This window comes from Pristis pectinata, chromosome 24, assembly GCF_009764475.1.
Source record: "Pristis pectinata isolate sPriPec2 chromosome 24, sPriPec2.1.pri, whole genome shotgun sequence".
NCBI lineage: Eukaryota > Metazoa > Chordata > Chondrichthyes > Rhinopristiformes > Pristidae > Pristis > Pristis pectinata.
Genome location: NC_067428.1, coordinates 9,662,545 through 9,685,856, shown reverse-complemented (window position 1 = coordinate 9,685,856; position 23,312 = coordinate 9,662,545). Strand labels below are relative to the sequence as shown.

The 23,312-nt window shown below is 45.0% G+C and overlaps 1 protein-coding gene across 2 annotated transcripts in view; it reads right to left on the bottom strand.

Annotated features, from left to right (window-relative positions):
- The window catches only part of mpnd (MPN domain containing), a 40,861-nt gene extending 18,049 nt beyond the window's left edge, over positions 1 to 22,812 (bottom strand). For both annotated transcript variants that reach the window (XM_052037775.1, XM_052037776.1), the window contains exons 1-7: positions 22,635 to 22,812; positions 18,841 to 19,052; positions 14,277 to 14,507; positions 12,274 to 12,430; positions 10,575 to 10,656; positions 4,746 to 4,842; positions 2,081 to 2,153 (exon numbers count right to left, since the gene is read on the bottom strand). In XM_052037775.1, the coding sequence (XP_051893735.1) occupies positions 2,081 to 2,153; positions 4,746 to 4,842; positions 10,575 to 10,656; positions 12,274 to 12,430; positions 14,277 to 14,507; positions 18,841 to 19,052; positions 22,635 to 22,638 (856 nt within the window). In that variant the 5' untranslated portion in view covers positions 22,639 to 22,812. The remainder of the gene's footprint in view (positions 1 to 2,080; positions 2,154 to 4,745; positions 4,843 to 10,574; positions 10,657 to 12,273; positions 12,431 to 14,276; positions 14,508 to 18,840; positions 19,053 to 22,634) is intronic.
- Between the last annotated feature and the right edge of the window lie 500 nt (positions 22,813 to 23,312).

Genomic DNA, 23,312 nt, shown 5'->3' with positions numbered 1-23,312 from the left:
CCAACAACTAACCATGCATCTAAAAAGGATAAATACCCAATGCATAATAATGCTATCCTGGGCTGACCCCTTAAATCATGGAAAATACACTACTTTCAGTGTGATGTGTTCCTTGTTGAACTGTGGGTGAATAATGAATGCCGTAAGTCATGACCTTTGATGGACAACGTTCACACTGACGACATCACCACACTGCAAAATACAACAGGGTTTTACGGTGAATGGATGCAGGGGCAGCCTGGTCCAGTATCCTGATGAGTGGCATTCTAACAAGAAATGGTTGCAACCATTTCCAAACATACCCAAAGTTGTGTATTGTGTATTATTTACCCATTAAAAAAGCACAAGAGACTTTTTTGTCTAATGCAATTTTTAGGCTATTGATTTGATGTACAGAGAAAGTTTATGGAGAAAGTGGCAACACAGGTGGACAGGGTAGTGAAGAAGACCGAGGCACCATGTATAAGAGTTGAGATACCATGCTGTAGGTGTACAAAACATTGGTCAGGCCATACTTGAGTATTGTGTACAGTTCTGGTCACCACACTACAGGAGGAACATGGTAGCATTAGAAAGAATGCAGAAGAAATTCATAAGGATGTTGCCTTGGAGTGGAGCACTTAAGAGGAAAGATTGGATAGGCTAGGTTTATAAAATTATGAGGGGCATAGATAGGGTAGACAGTCAGTCTTTTTCTTAGGGTGGGGAAGGCTAAAACTAGAGGTCATAGGTTTAAGGCAAGAGGGAAAAATTGTAAAGGAGATCTGAGAGGCAAGTTTTGCACACAGAGGGAGGTGGTTATATGAAATGAGCTGCCAGAGGAAGTGGTAGAGGCAGATACAATTACAAAGTTTAAAAGACATTGGACAGGTATCTAGATAAGAAAGGAGTAGAGGGATATGGGCCTAATGCAGGCAAATGGGATTGAAGGTATCCCGGTCAGGGTGAATGAGTTGGGCCGAAGGGCCTGTTTCTGTGCTGAACAACCCTACGATTCTTCACAGGAGAAGACAAAAACCAAAAATACATGATATTATTAACAAATTCAAGAAGGGAAAGAGGAAGCGGTTTTATTATTCAAAGAAGGATTAGAATTGGAATTCAACACCACCACAAGCAGTTGACACACACAAAATGCTGGAGGAACTCAGCAGGTCAGGCAGCATCTACGGAGGGAAAATAAACAGTCGATGTTTCGGGTCGAGACCCTTCATCAGGATTGGAAAGGAAGAGGGCAGAAGCCAGAGTAAGGTCGGGAGGGGGAGGAGCACAGGCTGACAGGTGGTTGGTGAGTCTGGGTGAGAGGGGGAAGGTAGGTAGGTGGGGGAGGGGGTTGAAAGGGAGTGATGCAAGAAGCTGAGAGGTGATAGGTAGAAGAGGCAAAGGGCTCAAGAGGGAATCTGGTAGGAGAGGGAAGTAGGCCATGGAATAAAGGGGAGGAGGTGGGGAGTAGATGCGCAGGTCACGAGGGCGGGGGAGGGGGAAGAGGAAGGGTGAGGGGGCCACAGGAATAAGGGAAGACAGAGGTGGCGAGGAAGGTGGGAGGTAAAGGGGAGGGGTTACCAAAAGTTAGAGAAATCAGTGTTGAGGCCGTCGGGTTGGAGACTACCAAGATGGAATACGAGATTTTGTTCCTCCAACCTGAGTCTGGCAGTAGAGGAGGCCATGGATACACATGTCAGTATGGGAGTGACGTGCTGAGTTCCTCCAGCGCTTTGTGTGTTGCTCCAGATTCCAGCCTCTGCAGAATCTCTTGTGTCACAAGCAGCTGAGGCATGTTTTCAGAAGGAAAAAAAAGACTGCTGCAAGAATGAGATGAGGTAGGCAGAATGGAAGGAGTAGAAACACCAGCACAAACTAGTGTATTCCATGTAAAACAGTCAAAAGGCAAATAAATGGATAACTTACTTTTATTGCAAAATTCTTTCATTTTGTTTATACAGCCAAATATTTTCTTTATACAGTGCCATACCTGTACCTGTATTTATACAGATACACGTACCTGAGTATTTATACCTGTATAGATACTCTTTCTACAAAATTCAATATTATATATAGACATGAACTGTGAGCTACTTACACTGTGTGTTTGTGTCCCACCTTCCTCCAAGGTAGCCAACCACCTCACTGGTCGTCAGGTGGCAATGAAAATCCTTAAAAAAAATAAAAACTTTTCACAAGTGGGAATAACAGATTTCATCCTTATTGGCTGCTCAATGTAACTTCACACTGTAAATCCTCTTACAGCATGTCAAACTCTAAGATTATTCTGGGAAAGAAAATTAATAACTCCATCAGAAACTCTGCTTTTCTCTCTTATCCTTGCTTATTCCTTACCAGTTGCAACCACAGCAGCAACAGGCAGTCACGTTCCACACGCCCACATACAGTGGAACATTCAGGCATTTACCAAAAGGAAAACATTTGCACTGATCAAGGATGATGTAGATTCAGAAATCGGACCCAAATGCTTTAGAGAAGTTACCGAAGAGAATGAGGAAGAGGTTGCAAGTCAGACTTTGATTGCGTTGTTGCGTGCAAATGGGCAGAAGGATGGAAATACATTTGGAAAGTCTGAGGAAGGGATGTGCTATTCAACATGATCTTTTTATGATCTGGATCCTAATCGTCTTTAACTAATTGCACACATGAATGCAAGAAAACAGGAGCAGGAGTAGGCCACTCAGCCCTCAAAACTACCCTACCATTCAGTATGATCATGGCTGATCCATCCCATGCTTCAACAACTCCTTTGTGCCAGTTCCCCACAGCCCACAATTTCCCAATCTTTCAACTACTTCCTCTTTAAATGCCTCCGGTGATCTACTTCCACAAACCTCTGGAATAGAGAATTCCAGGGATCCTGCACTCTCTGCAAGTAGAAATTCCTACGTACCTCAGTTTTAAATAACCACCCCCTTCTCCTGTAACTGAGCCCTCATTCAGGATTCTGATTGATGGCTATATCTCAACATTTCCCCTATCATGCCTCCTTAGGATCTTAAATGTTTCAATAAGATCATCCCTCACTCTTGCACCAGCTCTCATCACATCTCATTTCATCACTGAATCACAAGAAGTGTTTAAACTTTTCAGCCCAAAGACGTGTGTGTTGATAGGTGAATTGGCCACTGTAAGTTGCCCCTAGTGTGTAGGTGAGTGGTAGAATCCATGGGGAGTTGATGGGAACATGGGAGAATTAAAAGGACTTAGTGTAAATAGATGCTCGGTAGTTGGTGTGGACTAAGTGGGCAAAGGACCTCTCTCCGTGTACTGTGACACTATTATGTATGGTGTCTTACTCTAAACATGGATCAACTCATGGTGTTGCTTCAGAACTGTAGAACCATAAACAGACTCAAGGGCAACACTCATGCCTGCAAATGGCACTTGGCAATATTTCTGAAATATTGAATCAGGAATCCACTAGTACACCATGACAAGAAAGGACAGTACAGCTGTGCTATCCATCTTCTTCCAAAATTTTCACTTCCAACAACACATTAATGCCAAGTACATAAACTACAGTAGATTACAGTGCAGTTTAATGTCAAACCTTGTTACCAGTGAAGGTCCTGCCCAATACTTGTGGTCTCAAAGAGAATCCCAACAAGAGGGGGGCTAGAGTCCCGACGGGGGGGGGGGGGGGGGGGGGGGGGGGGGGTAGAAAAAGAAAAGAGAGTCCTGTTGAGGGGGCTCTTTGAGAATCACAAGTACTGGGCAATGAAGGTCCTACCCAATACTTGTGATTCTCAGAGGCTGGAGCTAGGAGGCAGTGGCTCCACTAGCAGCACCACTGTGCTGTCCAATCTTTTCCTCCTCTTTAGCTAATTTTTTTTTTCCTTTCTACACCTCAATAGAAACTTTTACAATCTACTTTTGTGTTTCTTGCTAATCTACTCTCATTTTTTCCTTTCCATTTCCTTGTCAATACTTAGGTCTTCCTTAGCTGAATTTTGAAATCTTTCCAATACTCAGCCTTACTGCTTTGTTTTGACAACTTCATAAGTCTTTTCGTTTTATCCAACATTAACTTCTGCTGATGATCATGGGTGGACTTTTCATGTTGGTTTTTAAAAATTTACTTGTAAACTGCATGCATGGTAGTGTAGCAGTTAGCGTAACGCTTTACAGCGCCAGCAACCTGGGTTCAAGTCTGGCCATTGTCCGTAAGGAGTCTGTACGTTCTCCCCATGTCTGCGTGGGTTTCCTCTGGGAGCTCCGGTTTCCTCCCACATTCCAAAGACGTATGGGTTAGGAAGTCGTGAGCATGCTATGTTGGCACCGGAAGCATGGCGACACTTGCAGGCTGCCTCCAGAACACTCTTCGCAAAAGATGCATTTCACTGTGTGTTCCGATGTACATATGACTAATATAGATATCTTATAATTCTTTAAAGGTTAGCAATTGCATGCAATAATTTCATACCTTTGATGCAATTCTCAATCTACCATAGCCAACCCATGCCTCATGCCTTTATAGCTTGTTAGAGAGTCATACAGCAATACAACATGGATACAGGCCCTTCAGCCCAATGATTCCATTCTGACCGAATTGTTGCATTCAGATGCGAGACCCTAGTTTCAAACTGAATGGTGAAGCATTTTCTGAGACTTAGGGATTAAATTCTACTAAGCTTCTCCACTAGAGAATGGTGGGTAACGGAAGGTGAGAAAGAGGTTGAGTGATGAAAATATCAAACAGTTATTCTGCACATTTACGTCCAAATCACTTCAACACTTACCACCAGCAGTAGCACGTTACTTGAAATTGCAACATTAAAGGGCTGGAACTTGTTCATAGATGTGAATGATGCAAGTTCAACGAGTGTGTGAGGATCCCTGCAGCAAAAGAAAGGAAACTTGTACAGGGACTCCCCGGGTTACGGATGACCTGAGTTATAGAAATCGGACTTCATGCAAATTCTTCCGTAAAGTTTTAGATTATTTTTCAAGATAATAATATTAAAATGTTTCATGTTATTCATTAATGACTGGATACAGTATCTATTCATTACTTTAATGATGGGTGGTGTTAGGATGAATATTCAATGAAAGAATTATAGCAGTGTGTGGAGCGATACGATATGGGCAGCTATAAAAGGACATTGGAGAAATCAACAGTTCTCAGGAACAGAATCCGAGGACTGCCTGAATTTACTTCCCTTATTTTCTTACAACACGGAAGGAGGCCATTTGGCCCATTGAGTCCATGCCAGTTATCAAGAATTCCCATCCGTCCCATTCTCCCACTTATTTCTCTGTAATCTAGAAGTGTCAAAAACTAAAGGACATAGGTTTAGGATAGGAGAAAGAGGTTTGGAGGGGATCTGAGGAAGAATTTTTCACCCAGAGGGTGGCTGGAATTTGGAACACACTGCTTGAGAGAGTAGTGGAGGCTGTTACTCTCACAATATTTAAGAAGTATCTACATGACCAGTTGAATTGCCAAACCACAGAAGGCTGCAGACCAAGTTCTGGTAAACGGGAATTGGTGCAGATCGGTAACTTATGGTTACCATGGATATGGAAGGTCTAAGTACCTGTTTTTGTCCTGTATGACTGTTTTCTCATGTGTCTCCTAAGTTTCATTCAAAATAGCAGCACCTGGATTTCAGGAGGTTTTAAAACGCTAGGGAACTCAAGTTCATTATACGGGTTCAATAAATGAAAATTCATTGTGCTACAGACCCCGACTGAGGAAGATTGGTTAACTTTCTGTAGTACTTCCATGATCTCAAGATGCACTGAATGACTTTACAATGAATTAGACTTGGTAGTTAGGGGGACAGACAGGAGATTCTGTGGCCACAAAAGAGATACCAGGATGGTGTGGTGCCTCCCAGATGCTAGGGTCGAGGATGTCTCGGAGTAGCTGCAGAATATTCTCAAGGGGGTAGGTGAGCAGCCAGAGGTCGTGCTGCACGTTGGCACCAATGACATAGGTAGAAAGGGGGAAGAGGTCCTGCACAGTGAGTATAGGTAGTTAGGAAAGAGGCTGAAGAGTAGGACCTCCAAGGTAGTAATCTCTGCATTACTCCCGATGCCACGTGCTAGTCAGGGCAAGAATAGGATGATAGATCAGATGAATGAGTGGCTGAGGAACTGGTGCAGGGGGCAGAGTTTCAGGTTCTTGGATCATTGGAACCTCTTCTGCGGCAGGGGTGACATGTACAAGAAGGACGGGTTGCACCTCAACTGGAGGGGAACCAATATCCTGGCCAGGAGGTTTACTAGTGCTACTCAGGAGGGTTTAAACTAGTTTGGCAGGGGGATGGGAACCAGGGCACTGGGTCAGAAAGTGGAAGAGAGGAAGATAGACGTCAGGGCCAGTAAAAAAAAACAGACAGGAGCAAAGTAATAGACACGATGGGACGGACAGTTTGAAGTGTGTATTTGAATGCTGGGAGTGTTATGGGCAAGGGTGATGAACTTAGAGCATGGCTCAGTACATGGAACTATGATGTTTTGGCCATAACACAGACATGGTTGAGAGAGGGACAGGAATGAGTGCTTTATGTTCCAGGGTTTTGATGTTTTATAAAAGATAGAGGGAGATAAAAAAAAAGGTTGGGAGGGTGGGGGGTGGGGGGGGAGTTGAACTACTAATCAGGGACAATATCACAGCTGCACAGCTCACAGACATAATGGAGGGCTCGTCCACTGAGTCCATATGGGTAGAACTCAAAAATAAGAAAGGTGCAATCACTCTGATGGGATTATACTGCAGACCCCCCCCCCACCCCCCCGCAGTAGCCACTGGGACATTGAGGAACAGATATGCAGGAAGATTAGGGAAAGGTGTAAAACTAATGGGGTTGTTATCGTGGGGGACTTGAACTTCCCTAATATAAACTGGGACCTCCTTAGTGTAAGAGGTTTAGACGGGGCAGAATTTGTTACGTGCATCCAGGAGGGTTTCTTAAATCAATATGTAGATAGTCCAGCGAGAGGAGGGGCCATACTGGACCTGGTGTTGAGTAATGAGCCAGACCAGGTGACCGACCTTTCAGTGGGAGAACAGTCAGGGAACAGTGACCACACTCCTTAAGTTTTAAGATAGCTATAGATAAAGATCATTATGGACCTTGCGGGAGAGTATTAAACTGGAGCAGGGCAAATTATGAGAGCATTAGGCAGGAATTCCAGACAATTAATTGGGAACAGCTGTTTTTGGGCAAGTCCACATCTGACATGTGGAGGGTGTTTAAAGGCCAACTGCACAGAGTACAGGACAGGCATGTTCCAGTAAGAAGGAAGGGCAAGGATGGCAAGGTAAGAGAACCTTGGATGTCGAGAGAGGTGGTGAATTTAGTCCAAAAGAAAAAGTATGTAAAGCTTAGGAAGCTAGGATTAAACAAAGCACTTGAGGATTATAAAGAAGCCAGAAAGGAACTCAAGAAGGGAATCAGAAAAACCAGGAGGGACCATGAAAAGTCCTTGGCAAGTTGGATTAAAAAGAATCCCAAGGCATTCTATACATACATCGAGAGCAAGAGGATAACTAGGGAGAGGGTAGGACCACTCAAAGATGAAGGAGGGAACATATGCTTGGAAGCGGAGGATGTGGGAGAGGTCCTTAATGGGTACTTTGCATCGGTATTTACCGAGGAGAAGGATATGGAGGCTGGGGAGATCAGTGTGGAGCATGCTAATATGCTCGGGCATTTCGAGATAGAGGAGGAGGTAGCGTTGGGTCTCTTAAAGAGCATTAACATAGAACCTAGAACAGTACAGCACAGTACAGTACAGTACGGGCCCTTCGGCCCACGATGTGCCAACCTATATAAACCTTATGCACATTCTATCTATTCCCCCTCTCTACTTCCATTACCCTCTATTTTTCTTTCATCCATGTGCCTATCTCTCTTAAATGACCCTATTGTATCAGCCCCTACCACTGCTGCACCCCCCACTACCCGCCAGTGCATTCCAGGCACCCACCACTCTGTATAAAAAGCCTACCTCTGACATCCCTCCCCCCCCGAACTTTCCTCCACACACCTTAAATGGGTGACCTCTAGCACTGGCCATTACCGCCCTGAGGAAAAGATGCTGGCTGTCCACTGTCTACACCTCTCATAATCTTATACACCTCTATCAAGTCTCCTCTCATCCTCCGTCTCTCCAAGGAGAAAAGCCTTAACTTGCTCAGCCTCTCCTCATAAGACGTGTTCTCCAATCCAGGCAGCATCTTGTAAGCCTCCTGGATGAAAATGTAGATGGGTGGGTTAGTAAGCTTGCAGATAATATGAAGATTGGTGGTGGTGTGGATAGCTTAGAAGACTGGCAAAGGATACAGCAGGATCAGTTGCAGATATGGGCGGAGAAATGGCAGATGGAGTTCAACCCGGCCAAATGTGAAGTGTTGCACCTTGGAAGATCAAATGTAAAGAGACACTACACTGTCAATGACAGGACCCTTAACGGTGTTGATGAGCAGAAGGAGCTTGGGGTTCAAGTTCATAGCTCCCTGAAAGTGGCTACATAGGTTGATAGGGCAGTAAAGAAGGCCTATGGCATGTTTGCCTTCATTAGTCGAGGCACTGAGTTCAAGAGTCAGGAAATTATGTTGCAGCTTTATAAAGCTTTAGTTAGGCCGCATCTGGAGTACTGCATTCAGTTCTGGTCGCCCCATTATAGGAAGGACGTCAAGGCTTTGGAGAGGGTGCAGAAGAGGTTTACCAAGCTGCTGCCTGGATTAGAGGGCATGTGCTACGAGGATAGGTTGGACAAACTTGGGTTGTTCTCTTTGGAGCGGCGGAAGCTGAAGGGAAATCTGATAGAGGTTTATAAGATTATGAGAGGCATAGATAGAGTAGACAGCCAGTATCTTTTCTCCAGGGTTGAAACATCTAATACCAGAGGGCATGCATTTAAGGTGAGAGGGGGTAAGTTCAAAGGAGATGTGCGGGGCACATTTTGTTTTAAACACAGAGTGGCAGGTGCCTGGAATGCACTGCCTGGGTGGTGGTGGAGGCAAATATGATAGGGGCATTCAAGAAGCTCTTAGATAGGCACACAAATGTGAGGGAAATGGTAGGATATGGACATTGTGTAGGCAGATGGGACAAGTTTAGTTGGGCATTTTATTACTAATGTAATTGGTTCAGCACAACATTGTGGGCCGAAGGGCCTGTTCCTGTGCTGTACTGTTCTATGCTCTAAAATGTGGGAGACACAACTTGAGCAAAGGATGCTGCCACAAACAGCAGCGAGGTAAATGACCAGGTAATCGGTTTTAATAATGTTAGCAGAGGGCTAAATATTGGCCAAGACACAGGAGAGAACTCCCTGCTTTTCTTTGTATTGCGCCATGGATTCTTTCATCTCCACCCAAATTGGTGGGTGGGACCTCTTCTTAGCATCTCAACTGAAAGACAGACAAGGACAAGTTGAATGTCCATGATCATTCAGTGGTAGAAACATCTAACATCATGATGAACACAACAAAATAAATCATTGAAGCTCTAGGCACTCCCAACAGGCAGTTTATGCAGACTATGAACCTCACAGGTTCTGAGCCAGCACTGCCTTCACTGAAGAGACAAAGGACTGCAGATGCTGGAATCTAGGTGAAAAACACGATGATGCTGGAGGAACTCATCAGGCCAGGCGGCGTCCGTGGAGAAAAGCAAACGGTCAACGTTTTGGGTCAGGACCCTTCTTCAGGGCTGAAGATAGGAAAAGGGGAAGCCCAATATAGAGAAGGGAAAAGCAGAGCAGTGGTAGGTGGACAAAAGAGGGGAGGTGGGGTGGGCACAGGGCAGTGATAGGTAGATGCAGATAAAAGATAGTGATAGGCAGGTGTGGGGGAGGAGGGGAGAGCAGATCCACCGTGGGACGGGTCAAAGGTAAGGAGAGAGAGGAAAAAAAGTAGAAAAAAAAGAGGCTAGGAAAGGGAAGAAGAGAAGAAGCATTGTTGGGGGGGGGGGGGAAAATCACAAAGTGGGAGAATTCAACGTTCACTAATCTGCAACATTCACTGCCTTCACAAATCTCAGTGGTAGGGGCTCTAGAATTGTGTACAACACACATGGGTTAAGAATAGGAGAATCAGCCAGGATTCCTTCTCCTGAGTGCTGGTAGGTACACCAACAGAGGGATCAAGGAACCACAGAGAACAAGGCAGACTTGCCTACAGTGCTCTCTGCAGCAAGATAATTGCATCATGTTCAGAGAATTCATGTCTCTTCCTGTCTATCTGAACCACTTCCCACATCACCTCCAGCAACAGAGGTTCCAGCTGGCTGGCCTCTACCATCTATAGCCCCTCTCTGATGGTCCACCACTCTTACATTTAAAAAGCTTTTTCAAACCCATCTCCTTTAACTCTCCCAAAAGGTTACTCTGGGCTCCTCTACACAGTGCCTCGTTGTGTTTCTTAACATTGACAAAATTGTACACTTGGGCTTTCACACAAGTACAATGAGTACTTGAATATGGAAATACTGTCAAACTGCACTCCAGAGAGAGAAGCCTTCAGGAGCAGAGAAAACAAAAGTGACATTTAATTCTCCAGTCAACTGAAAACAGATCAAAAGATCCAAACATAGGTTAAATATAGCACCTACCTCCCAGAGTCTCTGCTCCCAATCTCAGAATATCGAACAGGGCCTAGATCTTTGGCAGCTTTCTTTATGCTGTGTCCATTATCTTAAGGATAAAGAAGCTAACATAATTAAGGCATAAAGTGTAATTGGGTTTCTCAATAGCACACCACCTTACAGTCTCTAGCTACCCACTGTGATGAATGTGTTGGCGCCGGAAGCGTGACGACACTTGCAAGCTGCCCCCAGCACATTCTTAGCAATGCAAAAAGACATATTTCACTGTGTGTTTCAATGTACATATGACAAATAAATATCTAATATATAATAATGGGAGCGGCAATGCCTCTGAAGTCATCAAGAGCCACTCCAGCTGATCTCTGACTCAGACAGTGACATGGCACACTGTTTCAGTTGGAAAAGATCAGTAATGGGTCACGTTGAAGGGGAAGGTTGTCTGCGATGCACAGCTGACACCAAGAATTCAAAGTGTGTGCTGTAACATGATCAATCCACCAGGTTTCCCCACACATACACACACTACCTCAGAAGGCATCTGAGAGGATCAAAATATTCCTTAACCAAGAGAGAAAATTCCAAGAAATGCTTCACAGCATTGGTCACGTGTTTTGGTCAGGATATTCACATTGATTTATCTCAAGAGCAAAGCCTAAAACATCAAGCTTACACAAGATGACTGGCCTCCTGACTAATTCCAGTATTTTCTTTTTAATCTCTGTTACACTTTAAGCATTGGTCACAGAATCCATAATTTTCACCCCATTTTTAGTGCCTGCCTCAAATCCAAACATTCATGGTCCAGGGGTCATGGTCACTGTGATCCAGTCATGGACACTGCTTATTTTCTGGGATTACTCCCATGGAACCAAAAAGCCTGGAACGTATAGCCTAAAGCAGCTTTGGCTGCTAGTGACAGAGGAAGCCATAGCAACACCACAGTCAATGTCATCTGTCTTATTATTCAGTAACTGTGGGACAGCAGTCAAAGTCAGTGGCATATGGACTCCTAAATTGAAAAGCTGTCTAACTTTTCAAACCATATCAAACTGAAGATGATTCAGGCATTCGAATCGCATATGTGCAGGAAGGCTGGGGAGATGGGTTACTGCCTGGAAAATGGGAATAATCTAGATCAGCACATGAGATGAGGAAAGGAAAGTGGGAATATCAAGTAAACATTCTAGGTGACAGGAAACAAGATGATCACTAAACATAACAAGCAATCCGAATCTGGGGAGTGTGCCAAATTCAACAATGTAATGAAAACCAACCCAATCCTACTGTGTACCAGTGCGGGGCTAAAAGCATAATTCATCAGCAGTGAAAATGCGCCAGTACAAAGCCCTGATGCGGTCAAAATAACTGTAATACAAACTAATCTCTATACTACTAGGCATTCACTAGAAGCAGACAGCATTAAGCTGTTTCCTGCTTCCTCCCCAGTAACACAGGACAAGAGGGAAGATGGAAATGCACCCACAGTTTTTTTTGGTTAATAAAGACCCAAATCAGGAAATGGTAGGGTAACCGCTGCCTTCCCATGCTGATCAAACAGCCAGATGTATAAACATGTTACACAGCTGTATCCAAATGTAACACGATGAGTCAGAGCGCACTGCACCAGTCAGTGGTCCTGTAAATGCTACTTCAGGAAAGCCCGGTAATTGAGGTGAGAGGCAAAATAAGGAACATGAGGAGGTACCTGTCAGACTGGAGTCTTGAGGGCTTTTAGCTGGCAGCTTCTTGTTCTGTTCTTCCACCTTCTTAACTTGGTTATTCACTTTCGAGTTCTTTCTGCCACGGTTCTCAAAGTCTTCCTCTTCATGAACTTCCTCATCTTCTCCTTCACTGGGCAAATTCTTAGGTTAGGGAAGAAAATGAAACGGTTAGTGATCAATGGAGATTTCATTGCATTCAAAGAAGGTGACGGGGCCTTGCTTCTCCACTTCACTCCCAGCCTGGGTGGTGATGTTTCTACTCTATAGGAAGCCTCTACATGTACAAGGCACCTCTGGGATCTCGTGTCCCATTCGTTCTGTGCAAGCCAAGTGACAGTTGCCTACACGCAGTGGGGCATCCAGACACATCGGCATGACGGCAAGGAAGGCACAGAATAGCGACCAACAGCAGGAACCCCAGGCGCACCGAGGATAGCTCTCTCCCATCACAGTGACTGAACCTGGAACGACCTAGCCTTCCTAGCTACACAGATGGCGTAAAAGCAAATGAAGAACATAAAATATGCAGTGGAAAGATAATGTGAATGCTTCAAGGTGACAGGATGCAAGCTAATCACTGACGCCGAAGCCTCAACATCACAAAGTACAAGCCTGATAATCCTGTTTACATGCAATCATCAACGTGCATTTCTTCATTGATACGTTCATAGTGCAAACAAAAGGCTGGAGACAACCAGATATACGGCTTACTTTATGCGTGCAATTTAAAAACTTGTTGATATGATTTAGCCAATCTCAGAACATTGAGGAATTCTGGAATTTCCAATTCATGTCATTCCAGGAAAACTGAAAGCCAACGTCTGCTAGAAATAAACAAAGGGAGGTCACTGTCTCCTTGCCATGACTTTTAGGCGACTGCAAATAAAAACAACTTTCTGCTGATAAGAGAGTAGATGTCTTTTTGCACAATCTTGTTAGTCAGTCCTAGGCCAGATACAACACATGACACTACAGTCTATTAACCCCATTTTATTACTTCCTCTGTTTCCAATCCAATTCACTGTCTCCTTCCATTTGAATTCCATACCCAACAATAATGATTTTATCCGTTTTTTAAACCACCTTTCCCCTGCCACAATACTTTCCGCACATGACAACCCTCATAATTGCATGAAGCTCCTCACTCTGCTATTTTAAAAGTTCTTAAGGAAGCAACTGCATACAGACTGCATCAGCACTTCCCTTTATTTTCTTTACCAATAAAAATTCAATGACTGCTGCAGTTTTTCTTTTAGAAAAAGACACTGCCCTTTCACCCCAAGTTTAAATCCAGAACAGGAAGTCTCATCTAAGTATGCTGCAGAAAACTGCTTTCCTGAACTGAAACCCTAATGCGTGTGCTCCCTCAACAAGTACTGAGCACTTCCAGTACTTCAACAGCTTATAGTTTGCAGCATTTGCATTTTTATGCTTTGATTTATTAAATAGGCTGGCTGCCAGCTCTGACCTTCAAGTTAACAGTCTTCTAAAACAAGAGTATTTTAGTGAAATTGGCAAAAATCAAAAAAGCAGCAAATGCTGGAATTACTCAGCAAGTTGGGCAGCATCAGTGGAAAGAGAAACAGAGTTAACATCTGACTTGAAATACTAACTGATTCCCTTTCTACAGCTACTGCCTGACCTGCTGAGTTTTCAGCATTTTCTGTTGCGCCTTTGGTCGGCAGTGCTAATTACATGCAAGTGCTTGGACAGGTGCACAAAGTGGTTTCACTGCCTTCAGTGTCTCTGCAGAGCAGTGGGACTGATGCTGATGCCTGAACTAAAAGTGCTAGCAACCAAAGATGTGTTTCTCACCCATCCAACAAGCCGCCCAAACTCAAGACTCTCTGCAACAGAAAGCAGAGAAGATTTTCATCTGAAATCAGAGTCTGGATTTCAACACTTGCACCCCAGCCCCAAAGAATGAACCCCTATGTCCACACCTACTGTCCTCTCTGGTGAACCCAACCATATTTATGAACCATACCGTCTCTACGGCCTGCAGTGGTGGCTGTTGCTCCTTCAACCACATGGTCTTGTACTGATCTAGCTTTTGCCCCTTGTACTTCACAGAGGCCCAGCCACAGCCTGACTTCTTGGCTGGGTTGACCAGTTTCTTGCAGTGTGTAGCCCAGGCACTGGGGGAATTGAACACCTGGCTGGTTTCTTGCCACCTGATCTTCCCATCGGGCAGTAGGTCCCCCACAAACGTCTTCCCCTGTGGAGAGAGAGAGAAATGGATGACCGGACTGGTGCACAGCGCAGCAATCTTTACATCACTTCATGGGAAAAGGCTGACTTGGGACTCACACACGCCATTGCGCAAGTAAAAGGAAATAAAAAGCTTGAAGAACTAATTGCGTTTGTGATTATTAGCACCGCATTCCAATTCTCCATTCACGAACTGCACTACCTGGGCAGCACAGTCGGTAGAGCTGCTGCCTTGCAGCTCCAGTGACCTGCATTCGACCCTGGTCTGATGCTGTCCATGTGGAGTTTGCACATTCTCTCTATGACCTCACGGTATTCCTACAGGGGTTTCCTCCCTCATCCCAAAGACATGCAGGTTGGCAGGTTAGTTGCCCTCTGTAAACTGCTCCGAGTGTGTCGGTGACTGGTAGAATTTGGGGCAGAGTTGATGGGAATATGGCAAGAATGAAAACTGGATTAGTTTAAACAGGTGCTTGTTGGTTGGCATGGAGTCGATGGGCCAAAGGGCCTGTTTCCATGCTGCGTAACTCTATGATCTTCCTGCCGTTGTGAATATCAAAAGGCCTACCAGGTAAACATAAAAGCCACCGTAAAATATACCAAATTTTCAACTTAAATCACGCCACATTGAAAAAACCTTGTCAGAATCAAAATCAGGTTTATTATCACTGACATACGTCATGAAATGTTTTGTTTTGTAGCAGCAGTGCAGTGCAAGACATAAAAATTACCATAAGTTACAATAAATAACAAAGTAGTGTTCACGGACCAATCAGCAACCTGATGGTGGAGGGGAAGAAGCTGTTCCTAAAACGTTGTGTGGGTCTTCAGGCTCCTGTACCTCCTCCCCGATGGTAGTAACAAGAAGACAGTATGTCCCAGATGGTGAGGGTCCTTAATGTTGGATGCTTGCCTTCTAGAGGTGCTAATCATCCTCAGCAGCAACTGCCACATACCTACCTGTCCTTGTGTTCCTACAAGGAACACATTACTTCAGACATGGCAATGTTGCTGGTGAAGGACGGCTGACTGTCAAGGGGTATAGAAGGCCTTGGAGGACAACATCCAGATGCTCCTGACCTTGAAGTCCCAATTGCAAGTGACACCATCTTAGCATGATCCACGACAGCTGTCAGCTATCTTAGAGGGATATGGGCCAAATGCAGGGGAAGTGAGACCAGCTTGTATAGACATCTTGGTCGGCATGGACGTTGGGCTGAAGGGCCTGTTTCTGTGCTGTGTAACTCTATGACTCTAAGGGCAACTGATAGGATGCAGACAAAGTACCAGGGTTGAGACTTTTGACACCGCCTACCTCAAGGACAACAGGTTCAGGCTTCACAGAGCCACTGGCACTCCATCATGGATGAATCTCAGCAATATGTTGGAAAAGAGCTTACTAGACCACAGTGACACCCTGCAAGCCCCTCTGCACACTGTAATCCATTGCCACGGCAGCAGTGGTCTTCAGCTTATGGGACGCCATGGTAAACAACACAGAAGCAGTCTGAGCTTCTACTGCAGCAGCCAGAAGCTGGCAGGTGTCTGGGTGCCGCCAAAACTGGCCATCCAACACTGCAACATGGTTGCATTATACATTTGCCCACACCTTCTTTGCTGGAAAAGGCGGCATCCAAGTTCTGCTGCTGCATGTTTGCTTGTCCAATACAGACTTGAACACACACTGCTTCCTGCCTCAGCCTGCCTTCTCCTGTGACCATGCCTACCTCAACACTGTTTCCGAGCAGCATTCTCCCAGTCAGCAGTAAGGATGCTGAATTTCGAGACCTTATTTGACCCTGCCACTGTATGGCAGGATGCAGTCAAGTTCTATGTCCCCCTTAGCACTGAATGCACTTTCCAGTAGTTCACACTATCCAGCAAGCAATGCGCAGTGCATAAACATTAACCTTCTTCTCTAGATTATCCCTTCAAAGTCTTCATCGAGTCCTCAGCATTGGAATCTCTGGTCACCTTGCCCTGGGATGAACCGTGACATGGATATTCCTTCACCTGTGCCCTGGTTCGTGGTCACTGCCTCACCACGAACGGATTCCACATCCATATTATCATCCCGGGTACCTGCTGCACCCAAGCTGGAGGCCGTGAATGTGAAATCAAGAAAGTTGGTGTGTCTTCATCATTATTCTCTTCTTGCTTGGTCAATAGGGTACCTTAAGCAAGAGAGGCACATGGGCAAGGTTCTGGTGTTGGGAAGGGGAAATTGAAGAGGTGCATGCTCAGGGAGGGTGGATGGAGAATGAGTGGCCTACTCTTGCTCCTAATTTGTATGCCTACACCATCTGCAGTTCAAAATCGAAAAGATTTAAGGACCAAGTGGGACATAGGAAGGAAGAACAGATCTGATGTGATTATTGTTGTTTTCATCCCCACTGCCTACCACATCCTCATCACTGGCCATTCCAAGAACGGTCAGACCACCCAAGCTCCGTGGTTCCATCTGCCCAGCTCTCCCCTAGTGGTTCCCATTATCACCTTCCTTACTGTGGACTCTGATTCCAGCACTGGTAGCCTTTGTGTTCTTGCTTATCACCCTCTAACCAGCTAGGTCCACCTTCACCCTCCCCCTCTCCCCACCTGGCTCAATCTGCCCATTTTCTTCACCTGCCTCCACCTATCATCTACCTGCCTCTATCTCCCAACTCCACCCCTCCTCCTCTAACTGCCCATCATCCTTCACCCCTCACTAGTCCACCAATCACCTCCTGGCCCCTATCTCACTACTCCTCCTTCTCCTGGCCATCTTCCCTGTCCACACTCAGTCCTGATGCAGGGTTTCGAACTGAAACATTGACAATTCCATCCCCACCCCACAGATGCTGCTCGACCTGCTGAGTTCCTCCAGCAGATTGTTTGTTGCCCCAACAATGGTCTGCACAGACCCCCTCCTGAGAGCATGCTGGTGTACCCATCCCCTTTCAGGAATATACTTCTCATGCAAGTCTAAGTGACGTGTTAGTTTGCATCATTCAACCTGTCTGAATGTCGTGACTGGCATGGTTGAAAGCTGGCAGTGTACACAAGCTGTAAATCCAAGTGTCAAGCTTGAAGCAGTGCTAAGTGCCTAACAGAGAGTTAAAGTGATAAATTCTGACTGACAGAATGTTAGTAGGAAAGTCTTAGAGTCGTGGTGAATTAGAGTCATACAGCACAGAACAGGCCCTTCGACCAAACTGGTCCATTGAGCAATGGTGAAGGCTAGTTGTGATAGTAATAAGATACAGGCAGGCACGGTAGTGTAGCGGTTAGCGTAACGCTATTACAGCACCGGCGACCTGGGTTCAATTCCCAATTCCGGCCATTGTCTGTAAGGAATTTGTACGTTCTCCCAGTGTTTGCGTGGGTTTCCTCCGGGTGCTCTGGTTTCCTCCCACATTCCAAAGACATACGGGTTAGGAAGTTGTGGGCATGCTATGTTGGCACCAGAAGCATGGCGACACTTGCGGGCTGGCCCCAGAACACTCGACGCAAAAGATGCATTTCACTGTGTGTTTCAATGTACATGTGACTAATAAAGAAAGATATCTCATCTCATCTTATCTTGCAAGATTATTAAATTTGTTGTTGCACCCTATATGGGTACAAGGTCCCCCAGGGAGTAGGAATTTTCCAGTGATCCCATTCTTGGCATCTTCCAGGTTCACTTTATTCTCCTCATCGTCAACTCCCCAAGTCCTAGCACTGGTCACCATGGCATTCTGCCCCCACCCAACTTCCAAACATGCATCCTCAGGGCCACCCGAACACCATCCACCCTCCCCCATCCTGTGGAGAGAGGACATTTCTTCTCTCTGGCACCTCCAGTGCAGCATCTGAAAACCTTGGAGTCCAGTGCCAGTCTTCACTGCTTGCCAGTTCAAATTCACTTGCTGCATCTGCACCAGCATTGGTAAATGCAAACTACCTTTAACTGGCACCAGGTAGTTACATTTTGAACACTATGGTAGTGCAAGCTACCAGTTAACAATACAGTCAAATTGCAATGATTCTAATGCAAAGCATCCCAAGATTGGTAAACTACCTGCACTGCAATCACGAGGAGTGGGTTAACTGTGCATCACAATTCCTGCAGCTGGTTTCAAGGGTCATCAAATTTAGCCAGCTCAGACTTCTGAGATACACAGCTAAGCAGCCGGCAAATGTCGTTGGAACTCTTGTCCCAGGCTCAGGTTTGGAAAATGTGGCACCTGGATAAGATACCAGAGAGCTCACGACATTTGCAGAACCATACCCCAAAGGTCAAGGCAGTGGTGACGAGAAAACTAGGAGGGGTGGGAGGGGGGTTGGGGAAGTAAGTTTAGGGAAGTTTGATTCCTTACTAAGTAGTGAATAGAGAGTAGGCCTTCCCCAGGCTGGATAACTTTGTCTTTAAGAAGCACACGCAGTGTGATCCCACGGCGAGTGAGCAAGGTCCCCCTGGGAGTGTGGATTTTTCCAGCGGTCCCATTCTCAGCCTCTTCAACGTTCACGTCCACTTCATCCTCCTCATCTTCAACACCCTCCTCCACCGCAGGTGACGATGGGTCTGAGGCTAAGGCCAAACACAACGGACAAACGTTACACATCATTCAAGTCCTGGTAGGTCGGAAGATCGCGCAGGGAATAAATTGCAGGCTGCAGTTTTGGGGGTAGTGGGTTTAATTTACACACCAAGGATACGGGTATGAACACTAAGCTGCCACCTCAATGCAGAACTGAGAGTGAACTCCCCTGGATAAGACACATGACTAAGGCCCACAATACCACATTGAACAGCAGAGGAGATCTGGCTAAAATTTCTGTCTAAGGCAACATTACCAAAGTAGATCCATAACGTTGCTGTTGGTGACATGCACAAATTGGTTGCCAAGTTTCCTACAACACAACAGCAATCACCTTTCAAAATATGTTGACGGTTGTAGAGTTCTTGCTGGCATCCTTAAGTCAATGAAAAGCACTATATAAATGCAGCTTCTTTTTCTTTGGGGGCGGCATAGTAGCGTGGCAGTTAGCGCGACGCTATTACAGTGCCAGCGATCAGGGTTCGATTCCCATTGCTGTCTGTAAGGAGTTTGTATGTTCTCCCGTGTCTGCATGGGTTTCCTCCGGGTGCTCCGGTTTCCTCCCACATTCTAAAAGACGTACGGGTAGGTCAATTTGGGTTTAAAAATGGGTGACACAGACTCGTTGGGCTGGAAGGGCCTGTTACCATGCTGTAAGTAAAAAAAATTAGCCCTTTATAATTTACTCATTCTGAACGTTGTACTTTTCTCCAATCTCTCAGTCCAAGATAATCTGCACATTTTATGACAGAAGATGCAATGCTAACAGTGTAAGCAACAATAAATGATTTAAGATTCCCATCCTGCCATTGTGAAGCTGTACTGGGATATGACAGGATGTTGGAAGGCCAGCACTAGGCAATGTTGGAGCATTAGTAGCCAATTAAGAAACCATCCTCTAATGGGAATGCTCCCACAGCAAACAACATGGTCCTTTTATCTTTAATTTTAAATGCCTCACTGTGTGCAATGTTTCCCTCATAACAGACAGCCCCATGAGGCAATGATCTGGAACATCAATCACTAGTCTAATGTCTTCTGTCACTAACTCTAAGGATCCCCTGGGAGCACCTCCAATGTACTTCCTGATGGGCTCAGGTCCATAATACAAAGCACATTATATTGGTGTAGTCACTCAGAAGCCCCAGAACACTTGATACATTAACCATCACTGAAGTGCTCTTCAGATGTTGTCACAGAGTACAGAAAGTTAGGACTGGTTTATAAGGCATCTTTATTCTGCTTCAAACTACTGAATTAGCCAATGCACAGCTAGCTTTATCCTTCATCACTAAAATGGACAAGCTTTTCATCTTCTCACTACTGCTTCAGGCCGTTTGTTGTGCACAAATTGGCTGCCTCATTTCCCGCATTACGAAACCAACAATGTATCAACACTTCATCTGCTGTAAAGTATTTTGAGATGGGTGGGGGATGGAGTCAAGTGGAAGTAACTCAGGGAATAACAAGCTGATTCGGTGAGGTTGAGCAATGTGTTGAGCAGTTTCTGGGTTTGGCACAGCCAGCAACAACCTGAAAATATATTGGTTCAATTAACAAGGGCAGTCTAATGAAGATCTAATGCAAAAAGAAATTGGTCTATTCTTCCACCAATTATTTAGTGTCGAGGCTCAACAGCACCAGCACAGAACTAAACCTAATGTAAAAGTGTCTAATGAGAAAAATAATTTTCACATTCATCATTGTTTTAGGTATGCTTTATGTTTCAACAAGTAAATACAAGTATATATTGGACCATTGAAATGAAATGCAAGAGCACCACAATCATTCCAGTCAAAATTTGCCTGTGGTCCTTATCCAGGAATCTGTTGGGAAAGGCATGAGCATTTAGGATTGCAAATAAACACGCTGACCTTCCATACCCTTCTGATCAAAATGCTTATCTCACACATAAAAAATGGTCAGTTCAAAGAGTGACCTGTTGAACGTAACCCCAGCGAAAGTCACTATCTTCAGGAACAGCAGGGAAGAAAGTTGAATTAATCTCATGTTAAATTTAAACAGAAAATGCTGGAAATTCTACAGATGCTACCTGATCTGCTGAGTAAGACACAGATTTAATGTCTTAGTCAAAGACCGTTCATCGCGCATTGTTTAGATCAATGATCTAGTGCAATGATGAGGGAGCACTACGTTGTCAGAGGTGTCAGTATTCTGATGACAGATTAGCTGCAGACCTGTCTATCATTGGACAAAATTCCAGTGAAATCTGGCAGAGCTAGTGGGGAAGAGGACTGCTCTGTGAGCTGCCACGGACCCAATGGGCTGAGCATGAGGGCTATGGGCTGAAATGGTCTTCTTCTATATAGTAGTGAAATATGGAATATCTCAAAAGAGCATCCCATGGGCCAAAAGTTGCTTTTTAGCTGAGCAAAGCCACACTGTTCTTTTAAAAAAAAGTATAACTTAACATAGAACAACAATCGGCTGGAGGAACTCAGTGGGTGGAACAGCGTCCATGGAGATAAAGGGATAGTCAATGTTTTGGGGTCAAAACCCTGCATCAGGACTTACAAACAACGTATCTGACTTGATTAGAAATCATTTCCAAAACCATAGAGACGGCCAAGTAAATAAACAAATGCAGCCATAGTCTGACACCATGTAAAATTCCCACACACACCTCAACAGTGTAAAAGATGCTCTATATATGAACGCATCAATGTACGTAGTTATGGTGAGAGATATAATCACAGCACCAAAAACAAATGTTCAGAGGTCTGCAATTTATTCCAGATTTTTAAAGTTAGTTTAGTTTCCCCCTTTTTATATCGATCTATTAGAAAAAACTAAGTACAGGTGAAGCAGTGGAAGTAGGGAGCCCCTGTGGAAATTTATTCTAAATTATTTTACCATAATGAGCCAGCCTTGAGGTATTGAAAAGTAAAAAGACTGCAGATTCTGGGAATCTGAAATAAAAATAATGCTGGAAATACTTAGCAGGTCATGCAGCATCTGTGCGGTGGGAAACAGGTTTAATATTTCAGGTTGATGACCTTTCAGCTGTACTTGAGGTGTGTTCTCAAAAGACTGATTTAAAACGAAGTATGGAGTTACACCTCTGCAAAATAAATAAATCCTTTCATAATCAGATGTTAAAAGGATTACGCTCCACGTTTTACCACGAGATACCATGGGGAATAATAGACCCAGAACAAACGCCACACTACCTACACCGCAACCTAACATGATTAGAACGGAAACCCCGCCCATCCGAGCAAACACCCATTGGCCGCCGACAACAGTAGCAATCACCAGCTCCCCGCGCTAATTGGCCGAGTGTGCTGTCCATCTGATACTAGCCCCCCCAAACCCAGCAGGTTAAGTTGCGTCCTGCGTCTTCCCTTTGTAGCAAAGTGAGAGACACTTGGGCTGGTGTTGGTTTCACTTTTAAATTCAAGGGGGGGGGGGGGGAATAAAAAGCTTCGAAAGTCAAACCAAAGAGTTAAAATGCAAACCACACAGAGGATCGCGGCCCCACATGAAGCGGAGGAGAAGGAATTTTAACAATGAATTCTAATTAGGAATATTTCACACACAGTGAGACTCACCCATTCTTGTCAGAGGCTTTTTTGTTTTTGTTCCTGAGCAGGTTGTTCCCTCCGTTTTGTTTTTAGTTTTGGTGGAGGGCAGAGGGAGGGGAGGTTGTGCGGAACAAGTGTGAGAGCGTCGGGGTGTTTCCTGCTGTGCTGGAGCAGATTTATCAATGGGAGAGGCAGAGACACCCCGGCACCCGGAGGATGTTCAGCAATCTGCCACCGCATCACGTGAACACACACCAAACACCCCACGTGTCTCATTCATCTCACACAAACACTGGAGACTGCGACTTCATCACGCCTGCCCTCGAGTTACCGGCCGCAGCGAGCGCTGGACCTTAAAGGGCAGCATGCAAGTTGAATGTTGCGCGTTTAAAATGTGCAGCTCCAGTGTTCCCGTCCGCAGCCAGCTCTAGAAGATTATGGAATTATGAGAGGCATGGATAGAGTAGACAGTCAGAATCTTGAAATGTCAAATAATTAATTTATGCATTATTTAAGGTGCATTTAAGTCATGTATTTAAGGTGAGAGGGGGAAAGTTTAGAAGAGACGTGCAGGGCATGTGTTTTTTTACACAGAGAGTGGTGGGGGAATAAGACTATTGAACGGTTCCCTTATACGATGAGATGGACTCTGACCTCACAATCTACCTTGTTGTGACCTTGCACCTTATTGCACTGCACTTTCTC